At 37.4% G+C, this 17,689-nt stretch overlaps 1 protein-coding gene across 5 annotated transcripts in view; it reads right to left on the reverse strand.

Moving 5' to 3' along the window:
- Window positions 1–1,295: 1,295 nt before the first annotated feature.
- LOC142336930 (uncharacterized) overlaps window positions 1,296–17,689 on the reverse strand; it is a 55,210-nt gene continuing 38,816 nt past the window's right edge. For 4 of the 5 annotated variants that reach the window (XM_075385916.1, XM_075385915.1, XM_075385917.1 and 1 more), the window contains 6 exons: window positions 14,869–15,102; window positions 13,357–13,508; window positions 11,891–12,122; window positions 10,584–10,794; window positions 2,125–2,373; window positions 1,296–1,493 (listed from right to left, as the gene is read on the reverse strand). In XM_075385916.1, coding sequence (XP_075242031.1) covers window positions 1,341–1,493; window positions 2,125–2,373; window positions 10,584–10,794; window positions 11,891–12,122; window positions 13,357–13,508; window positions 14,869–15,102 — 1,231 coding nt within the window. In that variant the 3' untranslated portion in view covers window positions 1,296–1,340. Of the gene's footprint in view, window positions 1,494–2,124; window positions 2,374–10,583; window positions 10,795–11,890; window positions 12,123–13,356; window positions 13,509–14,868; window positions 15,103–17,689 lie in introns of those variants that run through there. The other variant, XM_075385918.1, reaches the window with a different exon arrangement.

A 17,689-nucleotide genomic window follows, 5' to 3' on the forward strand; every position in this document is an offset into this window, starting at 1 on the left:
GGCCGATAAAAATAAAAAATTGCAAAATAGTACAAATTAGCGTTTTTAGCAGGCGGCTGTTCATCAGTAGCTAGCAACGGGGGGGGGTGCATCGGGGGCTGATGGGGAGGGGGCATCGATGGGGTAGGGGGGGGGGGGGGGGCAACATTGCGGTCCTGGCAATATTAGTAGGACAACAGTGGGGTGTCTTCAACCTCTAAGAACTGCCCTTCACACAGTCTCCAAAACAGTCTCCAAAACAGTTTGAGCTGAAACAGAGTTGAAAGGAGAGAACGAAAAGTCAAAAGCGTCAGACAAAAAATCGGTCAAGCGAAAAATAGCATACAAAAGACCGACAGGACTAATATAATTGCTACAATCTTCTTTTTTGCGAGCAATTAATATTGGTGTAATGAGGCATGAATTGTCTATAAGTAAAATAAAGCTGTGCTTTAGAAAAATATAGAAACATAATAGGGAGATTTCTATGCATTGATATGAGAACCCAAAGGAAAACTTTGTATTTGTGTTAGAATCAGATTAATCAACTTCCAACCATCGAAATTTGACATGTTCCACGAAAAAACGTTGTTACATAACGAAACTCAGCGTCGATAGCAACCAAACTATTTGCAATGCTCCATTAAAACTGATTGAAAAGTGTTAAGTGGTCTACGCAGGTGCAATTACTCTGAAAATGGACCATCAGTACTGGATTTGAACCAGCATCTATTACTTTCAAGCCTATAGTGTGCTACCCATTTACACCAACTGATCTTAAGCTCTCAATCTTGGACATCATTTATCACCTGTTCTCACTTTCTTTCCTGCTCCTCTAGGCTTCATTTCTCTAGCCAAATATACGTCAGTGGTTATTCTGAAGCTATGTCAGGCTGATCTCACGCACAATATACATGAGGTTTGTTTTAACAAAAAGTGATCTTTCAATATAAAAAACCAAGGTCCATCATTGGGCTTAGGGTTTTTTCCATTCATTTCAATTATTTGGTTGCCAATAATTATGACAGTCATCAAAATTGTACCATTTTAGAATGTGTGACAGTGTAATCAGATATTTAGACAGTTGAGAGTTCACTGTATTTGTCTCCTATCTTCAGTTTTTGCTCGTGTTTAGTTGGTTTCCAAACAAGTATCGAGGCCTAGGGTTATCGTCCCAAAAATTGATTCGGCTCTAGAAACGCATCATTTTCAACATTATCAACAATATGGGCTTCAAAATCGGCTCTGTTTCTCCGAGGATGGTTGAGAATACACAATTTATATATTGCCTATTTTCTTAACATTAGAGCAATAAGTTAAGCAAAGAACCATTTTAATTCTTTGTGTTGTGTTTATTTGTTTTAAGCTGTTATTTTGATGAGTCTGTAACAAGTGGTGTCTCTGAAGAGGACAATGAGGCAGTTGTTGAGAACCACATAACTCAGAATGGATCCCTGCAGTACCTCTGGTGTCAACACACCTCCATGCGACGAGGACTGAAGAATGCTTGTCACCTGTAACAAAACAGAGCTATGCCCCGTACGGGTATCCCATGAAACAACTTTCCAGAATTTGTAACAAGGTATTCGTGTCAGGTCATATATATGATTTGCATGGTTTCCGGGTAATCGCAAAAGGATCATACCATATATCTGACCACAAAACATTTCATGCTGGCTGAAAAGACTCTCTCGGCTAAAAAGAAACTGAAAGTCTTTTGCTGAGCTTTTATGTGCTTGATTTTTGACAAAACTTGCACTATTGGCGTTAATAAAGCTATGTATGCCATATATGAACAAACATGAACTTAAGTTCAAAACCTTAGCACCAAATTGAAGTTATCCATCGTTACTTTTGTTGCTCAAAAAAATTAAAACCCAGTTTTCACATTTTTAAAACTGTCTGAAACTGTATAAAGCTCTTTGCTAAAAAAGTTCACATCTTGTTACGTTTCTCAAATATGTCCGAAACTGATGCAATGATTCTTAAATTTAGGAAATGATCGAAAACTTTCATTTCTCAAAAAACCACTCAAAAAACGGCTATGCCGTGCAAAAACATTAGAGATTTGACCGTTTTCCCATAAAGTCCCCTAAGTCCTTTATGTTTTTGGAAAAATATCATGTGAGGGTAATAATGTCTGACCTGAGAATGTGAATCTTGGTGATGTGTCTTGGCACTGAGTTCAAATGGCTTGCTCTCTTTCACAACCGACACAGCACCCGTTTTGTTGGACCCTCCACCTCCTCCTGATGACGTAACAGCAGAAGTATCCGGCGGTGTTGCTACTCCCCTGTTTGTGGAGGAGGCGAAGTCCTCTGTCCCCCCTCTGCCCCCAACTCCTAATACCATCTCTATCTGGTCCATGTGGAATAACACACTCTCTATTGTAGCCTGAGAAAAAGCAATACTCTAGCTCCTAATGCTCTCAGTAAAAAGTATAGCTAGACAGAACTTTTATAATGCAAAACTATATTTTTAATCATGACTAACTTACCCTATTCAGCGTGAAAAATTCTGTACCCTAATCAAGTGTTCCTTAGAAAACGGTCAACAGGACCGATTTTATGAAAAAAATCACATCTTAGTGAAAAAAAAATAGTTTGATGAAAGTGTGGAAAGTGTGTGAACTATTTACTTCATTGTCTTTTGCACGTGGGGGCTGATGTTTACAGTATTTGGCAAATAAATGAGCTCCAAATTTGCGATTTTCTGAAAATCTTTTATGTTATTTTATTGTGGTGGATGCGGAGTTGATTCTGATCAGCGAGGAATGTCATATCACACTCCTACAACAAACCAGTGATAGCCAACCTTAACCCTAGCCCCAACACCTTTTCTGAGTTTTTCAAATAAATATTTGTTGTCCTCTTTTATTTTGACCTGTCAAAAAATCGTTCATAAGATATCAGAAAATTGTCTTTTATTACTTTTTCTTTTTATTTGGCTGTGGCACGGAACAGACACGAGAAAAGGAAAACTTCCCCTTACGATTTGAACCAAGATACAACACTTTGTCTATGGTCGCGATCATCAACTTCAGACGTCACTGAGAGCACAGTCATTTGCAATTTAGCACACTCTTTAAAACTTTACCGGGTTCTTTCCTGTTTCAAAAAGATACTGCTGATAAACTACATAAAATACAAGTGCTGTATGATGAAACAAGGATCAGTTACATAGGTTAGGTTTCCTGAACAGGTCTCCTGGATCAATGCCAAGTCTTACTTGTGCTTCAAAAAACCCCTGACCACACATAAAACGGTTTCTAAAGAGTTATAGGACCAAACGTACGCCCTGTTAATCAACGTTGGACCAAAGGAAGCTATGGAGGACTGTGGAAAGTACCTGCGTCACAAACAGACAAAAAAGAACAATTAAGGATGAAACTGCAACTATTGTGCATCTGATCAAAAATTAATGCTTCCAAGGAAAATTTTGCTGTGCAGGTAAACTTTAGCATCCAAGCGACTAGCATCAGTTGTTGGCAAAGCAACTATTGAGAACTTCAGAGGCCTTACAACTTTCCAAGAATATCCTTTTTGAACAGTTCAAGTTTTTCCTCAAGTTTTCAGTAGCGTGGCCAGCAAAAACTCTTCCCGAGAATTTGTTCCAGGCGTTACAATACACTGCAACCGATCACTCCGAAGCTGCGATGGACGCACCTTCTAAGAAATAGGTCATCCGTTCCATTGCAAAAGAAAAGTTTTAAGAAGGCTTACAGTAAGAAAAAAATTGGTCATTGATGAGAGCAGTGATGCATTAGCTCTTTTTGAAAATTTACAACTTGAAGTGGAGTTTGCAAAGAAGCAAATTTTCACGCAGCAAAGATTTTGTACGGAAAAAATGAATTCATCGGTTATATCTCGCATTCTGCAGAATAATTCCCAAAAGAATATCAACGCTGTAATATGCAGTCACTCTTTGAAAGCGGTTAACGAACACTTGCCAGCTATAGCTGTGTTCACCAATTTTAGTTACACGCATCACAGTCCTGGGTTCTATGTTAATTTAAGTTTGTCTAGCAAGTCATGTGTTCCGCAAAGGCTGAGTCCTTTGCTGTCATCGCTTAAAATGTGGCCAGCAAGGTAAAGGATTCAACCGTTGGTGACTAAGCTGCATCAGCATACGTGTTACTTTGATGAGAGGCTCCCGCAAGAACAAAATCTTGAAAATCTGAAATATTACGCAAATATTAAACGATAGAACCAAGAAATGCGTACTCTAGTCACTGAAAAATTCTGTACCCTAATCAAGTTTTCCTTAGAGCACGGTCAACAGGGCCGCTTTTTTAAAAAAAAAATCACATCTTAGTGGGAAAAAAAATAGTTTGATGAAAGTGTGTGAACTTATTACTTCAAATTCTTTTTCACGTGGGGCTGATGTTAACAGTACTTGGCAAATAAGTTCCAAATTTTCAATTTTCTGAAAATCTCTTTTGTCAATTTAATGTAGCGGATGCGGAGTTGGTTCTGATCATCAAGGAATGTCATATCACACCGCTACAACAAACCAGTGATGTCCAACCTTCCCCCGAACCCCAACACATTTCTGAGTTTTTCAAATAGATATTTGTTGTCCTCTTTTTTTAACCTATCAAACAATCATTCAAAAGATATCAGAAAATTGACCTATAATACTTTTCCTTTTTTGGCTGTGACACGGAACACACACGACAAAAAGAAAACTTCCCCTTACGATTTGAACCAAGATACAACACTTTGTCTATGGTCGCGATCATCAATTTCAGACGCCACTGAGAGCACTGTCATTTGCAATTTAGCACACTCTTTAAAACTTCACCGGGTTCTTTCCTGTTTCAAACGGATACTGCTGAGAAACTATAACTTTCCATATACACTTGCCAGCTAAAGCTGTGTTCATCAATTTAAGATATCCGCATCACAGTCCTGGGTTCTATGACAATTTTAGTATGTATTGAAAGTCATGTGTTCCGCAAAGGCTAGGTCCTTTGCTGTGATCGCTTAAACTTTGGTCAGCAATGAAAGAGATTCAACAGTTGGTAACTAAGTTGCATTAGTATACCTGTTATTATGATGATAAGCTCCTGAAGGTTCTGAAGAAAAACTTCTTGAAACTCTGAAAATAAAAGGTAACTAATGAACGACCAATTTCTTTCTCTGATCCAATAAATGCAAAGTCTGGTCCTCATTAGAGTTGGAGGAGATCGACAAAAAAGAAAAAAAGCCAAGATTAGAGGTGCCAAGAGCACCCACTGTAAGCTCACAAAAAGTTGCAGTTAATCTCACGAGAGTTATAGATAAAAAATTGGGTTGTGTACAAATTTTATTATCTCAGGGACACACAAATCTCCTTTGGAATGCTGCGTCATTGTCTGGTGGCAACAGGAATGGTTTAAATACTTTGTAATAGCGTTCCGGCAGACCAAAATCGATATTTTCAAGAAGTTTGATAAATGAAACAGCGGGTAGTTCCGGAAATTTTTTAGGTACCGTTCATTGTCAGTATACTTGGCTCCAGGTGACCCTGACAATACATTTATCAGGTTTAGGCGTTTGCAGTATCTGGACCAGTTTTTACCTGCTTCTATTAGGTCCGTAATATCGCTTGATGAGCTCGTGTCGTATATCAATAGCCAGATTCTAAAGGATGACAAAATTTTCCACTTAGACTGTAATAATATCAACTCATTAGAATATTTGGCCTTCACTCAGAAAGAAATTCAAGAAGCTTTTGACAAAAAATATTTCAGAACTAATTGAAAAGCAGACCTCAACAACAGAAAAATCGAAACTTCAATTTTTGTCTCTATGTTATTCGGGAGCATGGTTATCGTAGTCATATGACTGCTTAGGAACTTCGACTAAGCAAAAGGTGAGATGCACCTGTTTGTTATGCACTGAGGCAACTTTCGGACCACAAAAGCGCGATACTCGACATTCACGGTGACAACGCGATTTCATGTCATGGGCGTCAAGATGCAAAAGACAGGCTTGATAGAATAGTCGGTAGGCCTGTATCGGATAGCTGCGCAGAAAATATTGCCGCCGTTATCAATCTTCAAATGCAAATGAGGCTTGGGGGACTGCTTATGGTCTTGAAGCATCAGAAGAGCAAAATTATGGCACAAATAAAAGCAATTGTCGAAAAAGAGGCTTTCTTTTGTTTCACTTGGTACTGAAGTGCTCGGGATTTCCCGCACACATTCAGAAAGATACTGAAGAGAATGGCCGTTATTGCTGACAAAAGACAATTTTTTTCTGAGGATTTTTCAGTTGCCTATAGCAAATTCACCCAGTCGGTTTTCGTATTCGCTATCTGAGGAACTGCATTAATGATACTTGCTAGAGTTTCATGACATCTTTAACTGTGTTGTTAGAAAGTCACACAAATAGAGGGGAATTTTGGGTCCAAATCAATTCATTGATGAATCAAAAAGCAAAGAGTTATTTCATTACCGACTCGATTCACGCAATTAGCAAGGAGAGGGAAATTAACTACCAAATTAAAAATTGAGGTTGGTCATAAAGATTATGCTGCAACCTTTAAAACACGGTTGTGCGGGTAGCAATTTCAAGATGTGTTTAAATGACATTTCGGTCTGTTTGAGATGTAAGCTGATAAGCGGTCAATCAAGATTTTATGAAGAGATGTCTAACTCAAGATTAATTTACTGTTCTTTTTTTACTCCAAGTTTAAATCATATGAGCGTTTAGGTGTCCAGTGGGGTAGTCCAGAGAGGTTTAATGATTCAAATGCGTACAAAACAATTCAAGAATGATTGGTTCACAAGAGTATGGAGGAACAAAGTACTTGGTATGTTTGAACATAAAAAAGAGTCTCTACTTTGCACAAATGCAAAAAAATCATTGTTAAGTTCAGAGATGTTCACGGTAACTTCATTTAAGCTCTTGAACTTTTTATGCCTACAATAAAACAACAATGAGGCCCAGTATGATTCATTGATGGTATACTAAACGAAAACACTTAGATCCGGGACTCCAGCCCGACACAACAACTAAGCCAAAATTGGAGTTTAGGAATTCACAGAAAAAAATGGCAATTATTGTTTTTACTGTCAAGATAGCAGAACAATTGTTTAAATTACTCGAAAAAAGATTGTAAATTGCAGAAAATTGAGAAAAATGTCGTTGATAGTCCACAATAACACAAGGTTCTCTACATATTAATTTTCTAATAAAACCTTTTGAATTTCTTATATTAAAATAATTAAGCAAATTTCATTGCCAAAAAACGGCAAAACGTGATAAAATTAAGCGTTGAAGAGACTGAGGTGGTAAAAATTCTCTAATATGATTTGGAAAAAAACTAAAACAATTTCCATAAAGCGGTTTGATTAACCAATTCATATATGTCAGACCCGTTTGATATTTTTCACTGCTTATAAGGCTCTGTAGGTGTTGACTAAATACTGAACACTGTTTTGAACAAATTTTGAACAATTTTTGGAAATATTTCTTCTTAACTTGGCCGAAATTTTAGCCAAATTTGACACAGGTTAGTGTTTTTATGTCATTCTAGTCACTAGTGTCAGTATTCGCTCAAAATTTGTCAAAAAAGCGAATAATCGGAATTTTTCATTAGCAGAAAACGTGATCAGTTTCTTTAAAATTCTTTTAACCATTCTTCTGTTCGTTTTGTCGTATTGTCAATTTCAACTGGGCCTACAGTGAGGGGACCCTGTTGCCCAGAACATCAATAAAATAAATCAACGGTTTTTTAATTAGTGAAGCAAGCGCTCTTTGTTACTCTACTAGATCCCCTGTTCCGTACTTGAACAATGTTGCAACTTAAAATCTTACGAAAACAGCTAATTCCCAATAAGGCTCCGAACATCAACGCTTGTCATGTGGAAAACAGTGGTAAAAAAAATTACTTGCACTTCTGAGGAAAAAGCAATCTCAAAACCATCCACAATAATTAAGATAAAAATGACACAATAGCCTTGGGTCAAAATCCGAATGAAATTAAAGCCTAAGGATCGCCGTATCCCAACTGATCTTGCATTCATTAACTTCTCGGATTTTGTCTTAACAAATTCTCAAGTTTTTTCTTTCTCTCTGTTTTTCAAAATAGCTTCTAAAGTTCATTCACATTAAAGCCTCTGTTTTTGAACTGAGTAATTTTTCTCTTTTATTTCTCGTTGTCGATAGCAACAACTGTCTCCCAAACAATTCTCTTGTTACGTGGGTCGCTTCAATTTATACTCCACCAACACGCTCTTCTCTTAAGCAAACAAACATTTTAAGTAAACATTGAATCATAAAATCGAAAACTGTCATATGCAACGTAGAAGGACACTGTTTGTTTTGCAACCAAATCAATATGCGATCTTGCTCTGTCAATAAACTGCTGCCAAACATTGTTCAACTACAACCTTATATTCTTAATTAACCGATCTTTGCACTCTTATGAAAACAAAACCACTTCGCTTTATAGAATTAAGCACTTGACATATAAATATTCGTTTCCTCAGCAAACATGGATCCCTGCCTTGAATAAGAATTTATTGCTTCCTTTGCGCTATCAAAACCAACTAACTGTAATCAACCTCAGCCAAAACCCATGTGTTAAATAAATGACAAGACTTAATCCCTAAACTAAGAGAAAAAGTTATTGCTAAATTTAAAAGCACTCCATCAATTCCCTGCAATTAAAAATTCCGGAAAAAATTTGACCCAACATTTGAGCTTTAGATGTCAATTCGGGGTAAATCGTCAAAGATAAAGAGTCAAGTTGATGAAAACAACTAAAGTCGCGGAAATTTCATCTATTCGTGCACCTACCCACAAATTTTCATGGCCTAATTTCCAATAGCACATGATCAGTGCGTTAGCGCTTGTCTCGTAGAAGTTCTTAGGTGGGTCAAATTTGAAAAGATCTTATCTCGTGTTCGAGCTGTCAAAATTTCATTGGATAAAATTATTTATGAACTGTCAGGTACCAACTAGATGCAAGCAAACATTTAATGTCCTAGCATTACCCGTTGATAGTCGTTTTTGTTTTAAAAACTTTTAACGAGTCGTGGGTGCTGAATCTCAAAAAAAACCTAGATTTCAAAATTGGCCGGGGTAGGTAGTTTATGACTCAGTTTATCATATTATTACCATTCCAAAATCATTCGGCCGCTCCAAAAGCACAACTTGACATTTGGTCTCATCCAGAACCTAAAAAAAACCATTAGAGAGGTCTTAAAAGTTAGACTAATTCTGCAAAGATCATAAAGCCACTACTAATACTCCAAGATCTTTGCTAATTTTACGTCCCTCAGCGCCGGTGTGCGGTACTTCCAGGGGGGACCAATATCAAATCCAATTTTTAGTTTCCCCGCTTTGAAATTAGTCTATCCCGCAACTTTCATGCTAATTGAACTGCACGTCTGCTAAAAGAGCTTTTTTATATATTAGGTGCTAATAACTGTTATTTAAAAATACCCAAAATTTCTCCACTGGAAACAACTTCAAAAACAAGTTAAACTCTCTTATCGTGGTACTACAATGAATACGGAAGCTTGTTTATTCCTATTAAACCTACTTCTGCCCACATCTTTTCTTCAAACAATTAGTTTTTACCTTAAGATATCAAAAGCTTGAATCCACGATACTTCGGATGTTTATAACTCAAGGGTGGATGGTCGGATCCGTGCAAAACCTTTGTCAACCAGGGAGGACTATTGGGTGTATACGAGACTAAAATGTGGTTAACGTGAGCTCAACATAGCTGTGGAACGGGAGAGGGAGTGATCGGATCGGCCCCGGCCAATATCTTCAATTTCTAATTCTCGATCAATTTCTCAGTTCACTTCAAAATTAAGTTTGATCTCTAGTGGCTCACTAAAAATAACTTAGTCTGATCACACATTTGGACTTTGGCCTGATGCACAAATACAACTTTGCTAGATAACCGAATTATATTGACAGCTTAAAATGCTTTTGTTCAATAAATTCTTTATTCAAGATGTATCTTTCAACTCCCTTCTCTGGCTCGTTCGAAACAATAACTATTATTTTATAGTCCTCAAATCAAATAAGACTTAAGTCTCTAAACTACGCTGCTTGATCTGCCGAAGTCCGCTATAACGTAAATCTACGCGTTCTAGTTTTGCATTTTCTGAGACTTTGAAAAGACAAAGAAAATCGTTCGAGGCCTGTCATAAATGATATCAGTTAATCTTGAATTTGGAGAAATAGCCCAAAAATTTTGCATTTAGCTCAAATGATAACTTTAAAAAAATAGTCTTTTGAGCTTGACCCTGTGGCTTTTTTTTTGTTCAAATCTGTTTTGTCGTCCTTCAACCAATGAAAAAATTATTCAATTTGAATCGCTATAAGCTGTGTCCTCTACTCAGTTGACTGTTGTTAAGCTCTGAATTTTACTATTAATAAAATTGGGATATTTTTGAGCGTCGTCTTTTTTAATGATTTGCTCACTCATTTCGATTGCTTTGGAAGTTATTTTAAAGTGAAAAATCGACCGCAATTACATTTACGCCTGTGCAGTGCAGCTGTAACAAACCGAGTAGCTTTAGGGCGTGAATTGATTATTGGGAGGTGAGGGAGAAAAGAGTACGACTGAAGGTGGGTTTTCTCTGTGTCACTAACCGATTGGGTTTTGACTTTGGCGTTAATCTGAATGCCAGAGAATGGAGGTGACTTGACTACAAGTGTACTGGTCTGGTTCAGTTTGTTCATCAGTACATTCAGAGGCACCTTGGATCCACTCTTAAGAGCCTCATCGCCAGATGCACTAACGGACACCCCATACGTCTGAATGGTCTCTGGGATGTTGGTTGTCAAGTTGTCACCCGAATACCTGCAAACTTAACCAAGTGCTACGTGTTATCTTAGTACTACGGCATCATAAAGTCTTTGAAAAAACTGAACTAAGGCCTTGTAGATTTTACTTTGAGAACAACGTATTAGGGTCGTACTGATTGTTACTAACAGAATCTTCACGAAAAATCTGCCGCCAAAACTAAGCAATGTGAACAAAAAGGAAATAAATACACGTGATTACAACAACGCTTCGATTCGATATCAATTAATGATTTGATTAAACCCTACAATAGTTGTACTCAATTTTCTCGACCTGACCACTGAGCTTCGACAATACTGAGATTTCTAAGATGCCTGCTATTCTACATGTTTCTATTGAATAGTTATTATTTCTATTGATTAATTATAGTGCATATTGAATAACTGGGAACTGCCCGGACCTAACGAGAAACAGTACTGGGGAAACCTAATTTCAAAGTTTGCTCGTGTTTTTCAGCTTTTAAGAACTGTCTCAAAACCTAAACCTTACAAATATTGCAGGTCTTTTTCAGGACTTAAGAAACATTTTCAAATTGGTTTTCAAGCCTAAAACAACTTTTCAAAAAGTTTTGGGCGACAATTCTCGTTTTCGCTATAAATTTTATATGTTTTTCGTGGGGTGATTCAAGACTGTGGCAACTTTTCAATTATCATTTAAATTGAATTATTCGAGGCTAGAGTAGTCGGATTATTGAAAAATTATTGATAAACAATGAAAAAAGTTTTACGCTAACCAAGAAAAGAATATGTCTGGAAGGTAGACAGTGCAGTTCTAGCCAATTGACTTTTTGGGTTTCTTTTTCTTAAGTCGAGATCTAGACTCGACGGGTAAATAACACCTTATGCTTCTAATTTGCTCTTCAAAGTCTTTCAGTTGAATTCATAAAAGTTCTTTTTCATAAGAGTAACTAACGCGTAATCAGTTCAGGTAAAAAAAAATACCTGAACAGCAGTTCGTGTGCCTTTCAGGTATATGTACACCTGAAGTTCACCTGAACTTGCAATTACCTGAACAGAGTTCAGGCAAACTTACCTGAACTTTTTTAGTGTGTTCCCCAAGTCAACGTTCACTAGCAATTACATGCTAACTATACCTGATTTTGAGTTGGTGATTTGCACATAGAGGGTTGAGGTTGATTGTGGTCAGTGGCTTCAGTTCAGACAGAAGCAGGATGCTCACTTCAGTCGGTTTCAAAAGAGACTTGTATGCTATCTTCTGCCAACCAGCTGCCACATTGATTGTAGGACTGATCTGTTTTGTGTCTAACACCAGCAACTCAGGGTTGTTGTCCGACATTCCGTTGATTTTGAACAGAATCATTTTCCCTATAAATGAAACACACCATACCATTAGATTGGGAATTTTTGTTTACAAACGACGTATATATTTTTTATCGCTCACACTTGCCTAAAATATATTTGCAAGAAGTTCAAATGGGCCGGAAAAATTTGGCGACTCCTTTCCAGGACGTTGAAGAAAAAATGTCATTACTTGCTAAAATTGGCAAAATAATCCCGGGTCAAATTTTTCCTCCCAAAAAGATATAACAGTTGGGCTGAAATGTGAAAACTTTCTCGGAAAATGCAGCTCTAGTTCTTACCTAGTTTTAGGTTAAAATGGGTAAAAATGAGGTAAAAGTATGGCTCTAATGGTGTTTCTTAAAAAATCCCCCCAGTGCAGCCCAATTCTTACAGGATTTTGCCCCGTTCGCAGCCCCACTCCTACAACGTTTCACGCTCTTATCCTGAGACTGACGGTCTTGATTCAACAACCTATTTTCCTCCAGTTCTCCGGCCTTCAGACCAGTGATGCTCGGCCAAAAGTGGTTTGTCCCCCTTTATAAATATGAATTAATAAACAATTACATTGTTTTACCACTCTGACAATTGAATTGACAATCCTCTTACATCATTTTACTTTCTTTGGCAGACAGACCCACTTTAGTATAATTTTAAGCGTTCTCAAAGTATCCCCGCACTATTCAGAGGTCTTCAAATTGCAGCCAAGTCTTACATAGCAATTTTGGCAAGTGGGTATTTCCTTAAAAATTCTACCATAGCAGCCCACTCTCAGGTCGCAATTTTGGGGGTCATGCTCCTTAGAAATCCTCCCATTGCAGACCAAACTTACATCATGATTTCGGGGGGGGGGGGGTGTGGGGGGGGGGGGGTCATTACATCACATTTCCTCCCTGTAGACGAAGTACCCCCTCACCCATTTATCAAGTATGACAAGTATGCCCAAAAATGTGAACAATTTAGGAGAACATACAACCAGATATGCCAAGCAATTCAAAAATTGACTGTGTTTAGCCTGTAAAGAATTGGGATTAGAAATAGCCCTTGGCATATCGTGATTCAGTACTGAAATGGAGCTGCTCGGCATGATGATTCAGTATGAATCAGTAACAAAATACAATGGCCCCGAGTTCAGGGAACTTGAGCTTTCGAATAATCAAAAATAAATCAGCCTTAACTTTACAGCATCATGTTTAAACTATAACGAAAAATTAAACGTTACAAAAAAAGCAAACGAATTGGTTTGGGCAACTAATGTTACCTTGAGTGGAGTATGTGTTCATGTATGTCATGACAAGATACGACTGGTATGCTCTGAGGATGTGATTGGTGCCGACTTCTCTGTTGAACACATCGAACAGAGGACACGACACTGTCCTAGACACATCACGTGCTCTCGTTTCATCATACGACCTGAAAAATGATTTCGCTCTCACAGTGAACTGCATTTTATTGTTCTTTGACAACAAATGATAAGCTAAGAAAAAAAAACAAAAATCGTTATCTTCCCACCCAATGAGAGGTGAGATAGAAGTAAAATCACAATTTGCACAACTATAAAAGAGAGTATTAAATATTCTATGGGCACATAAAACTTTTAGCACACAAACATTTAATTACGATTGAACATAACTGCAAAACTTAACTGAACATAACTGAAGTTCTCAGAGGTTCGATTAATGTCCAACTTTTTAAAATTAGGACAGAACCTTCAAGGCTTTATATTGACATTTTCTCGCAAATGACATTGCAATTCCTATCAAGAAAGCCGTATGAATGATCATTAACAACCTTTCATAAGTAGGGTGAAAAAAAAACAGAAACCACCCGACGAGCGTCTACCATGGCTGCCTAAAAACTTCTAACTGCCCAGTTTAAGGTTCCAAACCCAAGCGACTTCTGATTAAACCATTTCCGGACTTTACCCTAAAATCAAACCCCGCTAGACCAAAAGGTCCTGATTGTAACCTCGCGCGGCTCAAAAGATTTTGCAATCTTGTGCGATTTTAGCCAGCTCTGTTCTGACGATTTCAGATTCATGCTGCCTTCGATCAGAGACCCAAATTTTTTCTGCGATTTTTGTGCTACTCCAACTGTTTCATGTGACTTTGTTGCCACCCCCGCTCCCTTTGATCAAACTTTTCTTCAGACTTTGCTCTCTGAGCAGACCATTCTCGAATACACTTTCAAGGCACTTGAAATTTGCATGTATTACGCAATTTCAAACTATACTTTTTAATTTAAGTTTTAAAATGATTTTGTCTCGTAAGTGTTAGATGTCAAGGTGAAATTATTTGAAAACTTGGCTAAATTCGTTTCAAAATTCCTTCCGCCTTGTTTTTGAGTCAATAGTAAGAATAAAAATGTCATAGATCAAATGAAAAAGATAATTAATTGATCTATGATCGGGATTTAGTGTGAGTTATGATTAGATTATGCCAAGATTTGGTCTCTGATCAAACTTGCGTGCGACCTCTAGTCAGACGCTTTTAAGACAATCGTTCAGACTATCTGGCGACCATAGGCTTCCCAGATTTTTTTAATTTGACTCGCACCATACCCCCCCCCCCCTGTGTGTGTGAATCAAGTGGTCTGATCAGATATTGCCTGGGTCTCGAACCTCAACCTTGGTGGCCTTTTTCAAGACAAGTCAATTAGCTTCAATTCTCGAGGGTACGATTTTCATTAACTAGAACTAATTTAGATACAGCTAAAAAACAAATTCAATTCAAGTTCACTAAATGTGTATTCTCGAAATAGGAGGCCGGCTAACCGTATCCAGAAGTTATAGAGAATGACAATGTGTGGTAGAGTGGACATTCCGGCTGTGATGGAGGAGTTGGTTGCTGTGGCGCCCTGTGTGACCGAGCCCCCTCCCCCTCCTGTACTTTCTGCTGTCCCCTGTTTGCTCTGTGCTGCTTCAGGGTCTACGTCTGCCACGAAGAACACACACGTCACCAAGTCACTTCGACTCTCGAAGTTCTCGAGACGCTCCTCGCGTACCTCCCTATGAATAACAAATACGCAATGAGTTTGGTATGAAGATTACCCGATTGACTTTTATAGCGAGAATTTCCACAAATTTGATGAAGTATAGGGAAGTTACGCAGATTATCCGGCAATTGAGGTCATCTCTGAATTTCCCAAACTTTTTAGTCTGAAAGTCACTTATCAGAATATTAGTTTTCCCCAAAACATATATTAAATAATTACCATTTACAAAAAAATTTAAAATGTTTTTGCATATGAAGATCTTGCATGTCGCGGGAAAGAGCAGCAAGTTGGTTTCAGTGCATGAACACGTTAGGAAGCCTTACGGCAAATGACAAATTGACAAATGGCAAATGACGATTGGCAATTAAAGATCAGCTAAGTTGGGAAAATAAAATTATCATCTGTTACGGTGTTCTCCATCTACTCCCCCTTAGTGGGGCTACACCTATATCCCCCCTTTAAAACTCTAGTCCAATGCGGACGACTATCGTGCAAAATCTTCCATGCTATCATGCTAAAATCTTGCAACATTATAACCATCTTGAAAGATTTAGCACGAAAGATGAGAGTCTAGATTTAACTCTTGCGTCTAATTCGTAAACACTGTTTATTATCGGTACAAAAAACGCATCTGTTTGCATCTGCTTGTTCATTTATTCAGTTTAAATGATAAAGAAAGCCAACTTTTCTGGAAAAATTCAAACTACTGAAAAATCAGTTTGCGTTTAGGCCAAAAAAAGCACCGTTGAAGCCTTGGTATCTTTTATTGAGAACGTCAGGCAAGAATGGAAGGATGGTATTGCAGAAACTAAAGCTATAATCATCAATCTCAAAAAAGCGTTTGATACAGTTAAACATAGTTTCCTTTTGGACAAACTAAATAACTTGGAATCGAGGGGTCACATGCAAAATTTTTTGTTTTTTATCAAAGCAATAGGCAATAATGTGTAAACTCAAGAAATGTATAATAAAATTTTGCAGAAGTCGATTATTTTGGTTACCACAAGGAACAGTACTTGGACCACTTTTTTTCGTGTGTATATAAACGACATAGATGATTACTGTAGTCAGAACTAATTGACCTAATACGCTGACGATACTGTTGTTAAATAAATAGAGGAATCAACAAATTTTCAGCCAATCTTTGGACCTGGTTAGTGATTACCTCAAAAAAATCAAAAAAGACTATGAACAACAAAATTGCCTTAAGAACAAAAAAGCCAGACGGAGAAGTTCACGGCAACAATTAAGCATAACAGAAAAAAAGTAACACAGAGATCATCACTGAAATACTTAAGTATATAATTGGATGACAATCTCAACTTCGGCGAGCATATTAAAACCTTTGCTCAAAACTGAACAAACTCTCAGGACTTTTTTACCGGCTCAGATCGATTTTAACTGTTAAACAGCTGTTATTAACATACAGAGTGTATGTCCAGCCTGTTGTGAGCTATGGCGTACTAGTCTATGGAACAAGCAACAAAACCCTGATCTTTCCACTTGAGTAAAAAAACAAATTATTTTTAATAATCCTAAATCAACTTCCACTTGCCTGGAACGAGAATCAAATCACATTTTTTCCATAACAATCAAGCACAATTTTCAACTGCTGAAAAATTAGCTAAAATTTTGAGAGCAGTATGCCGAATAGATTGTCTCAAAGTGTATTTACGAGAAAAGAAATTGATACACTGCAAGCAAAACAAGTCCAATCATGCCAACTTAAAATTGCAAACAAAAACAGCGGTCTAGGTCCTAAAAGATTAGGAGTAAGAATACGAAAATTCCTTAATTTCATTTTAAAATTCTATCCTAATTTTATTTTAGAAGTGCAACTTATGAGTGCACGAGAACTCAAGCGATTCTTATCTAGTTTCAGAGAAAATTTTTTCGTGGAAAACTTGGAACTTTTTGCTTTGTTTTATTAACAAAACTTGATAGATCTCGAAAATTTCATAATAACGTTTTGAGATTACCCCCTATTTTCTCGCCACGCATTCACACGATTGATCATAGTAATGATACTGGTCATCAATAGAATAGGACCTCATCAATTGAATAGGACCTATTGATGACCTGTCGAGTAGAATTGTTATTATGATACATAATTAATACATAAGTTTCAAACAAGTGTACATCCTACTCGAGAACAATTTATTATTATTATAAATTAACGCCATAATGAGTTTTTTGTTGAATATGAAGCGCATTGATGATATAAGAGTTGAGTCCCAATAATTATGCCTGTATTTTAGTTTGCAACTTATCTATGTCAGTCGACCCCCCCCCCCCCGTGAGAGTTTTCCCGCATTTCCTGGGTTTCAGCGGAATTGTCTTGAATTTCTTAATAGTTTGCCGAAACTTCGCCCAATTATCCCGGTAATTTTCGGGAAAGTGTCCCAGAAATTCTGGTAATATTCTTGAGATGTCTGCCAAAAGTTTCGAAGAAAATTTATTCCCGGTGGGAATCCTGGCAATGCGCGGGCTTATCTAATTACAAATTAGTTCCTTAAGCAGTTTTGAGTTAAAACTTTTTTTTTGAGTGAAATTTTTCGACGTCTATCTGTAAGACTCTTGCAGGATAAGCGTCATCTGCA

The sequence above is a fragment of the Convolutriloba macropyga genome, chromosome 3 (genome assembly GCF_964194025.1).
Source record: "Convolutriloba macropyga chromosome 3, txConMacr16.3, whole genome shotgun sequence".
NCBI classification, from domain to species: domain Eukaryota; kingdom Metazoa; phylum Xenacoelomorpha; order Acoela; family Convolutidae; genus Convolutriloba; species Convolutriloba macropyga.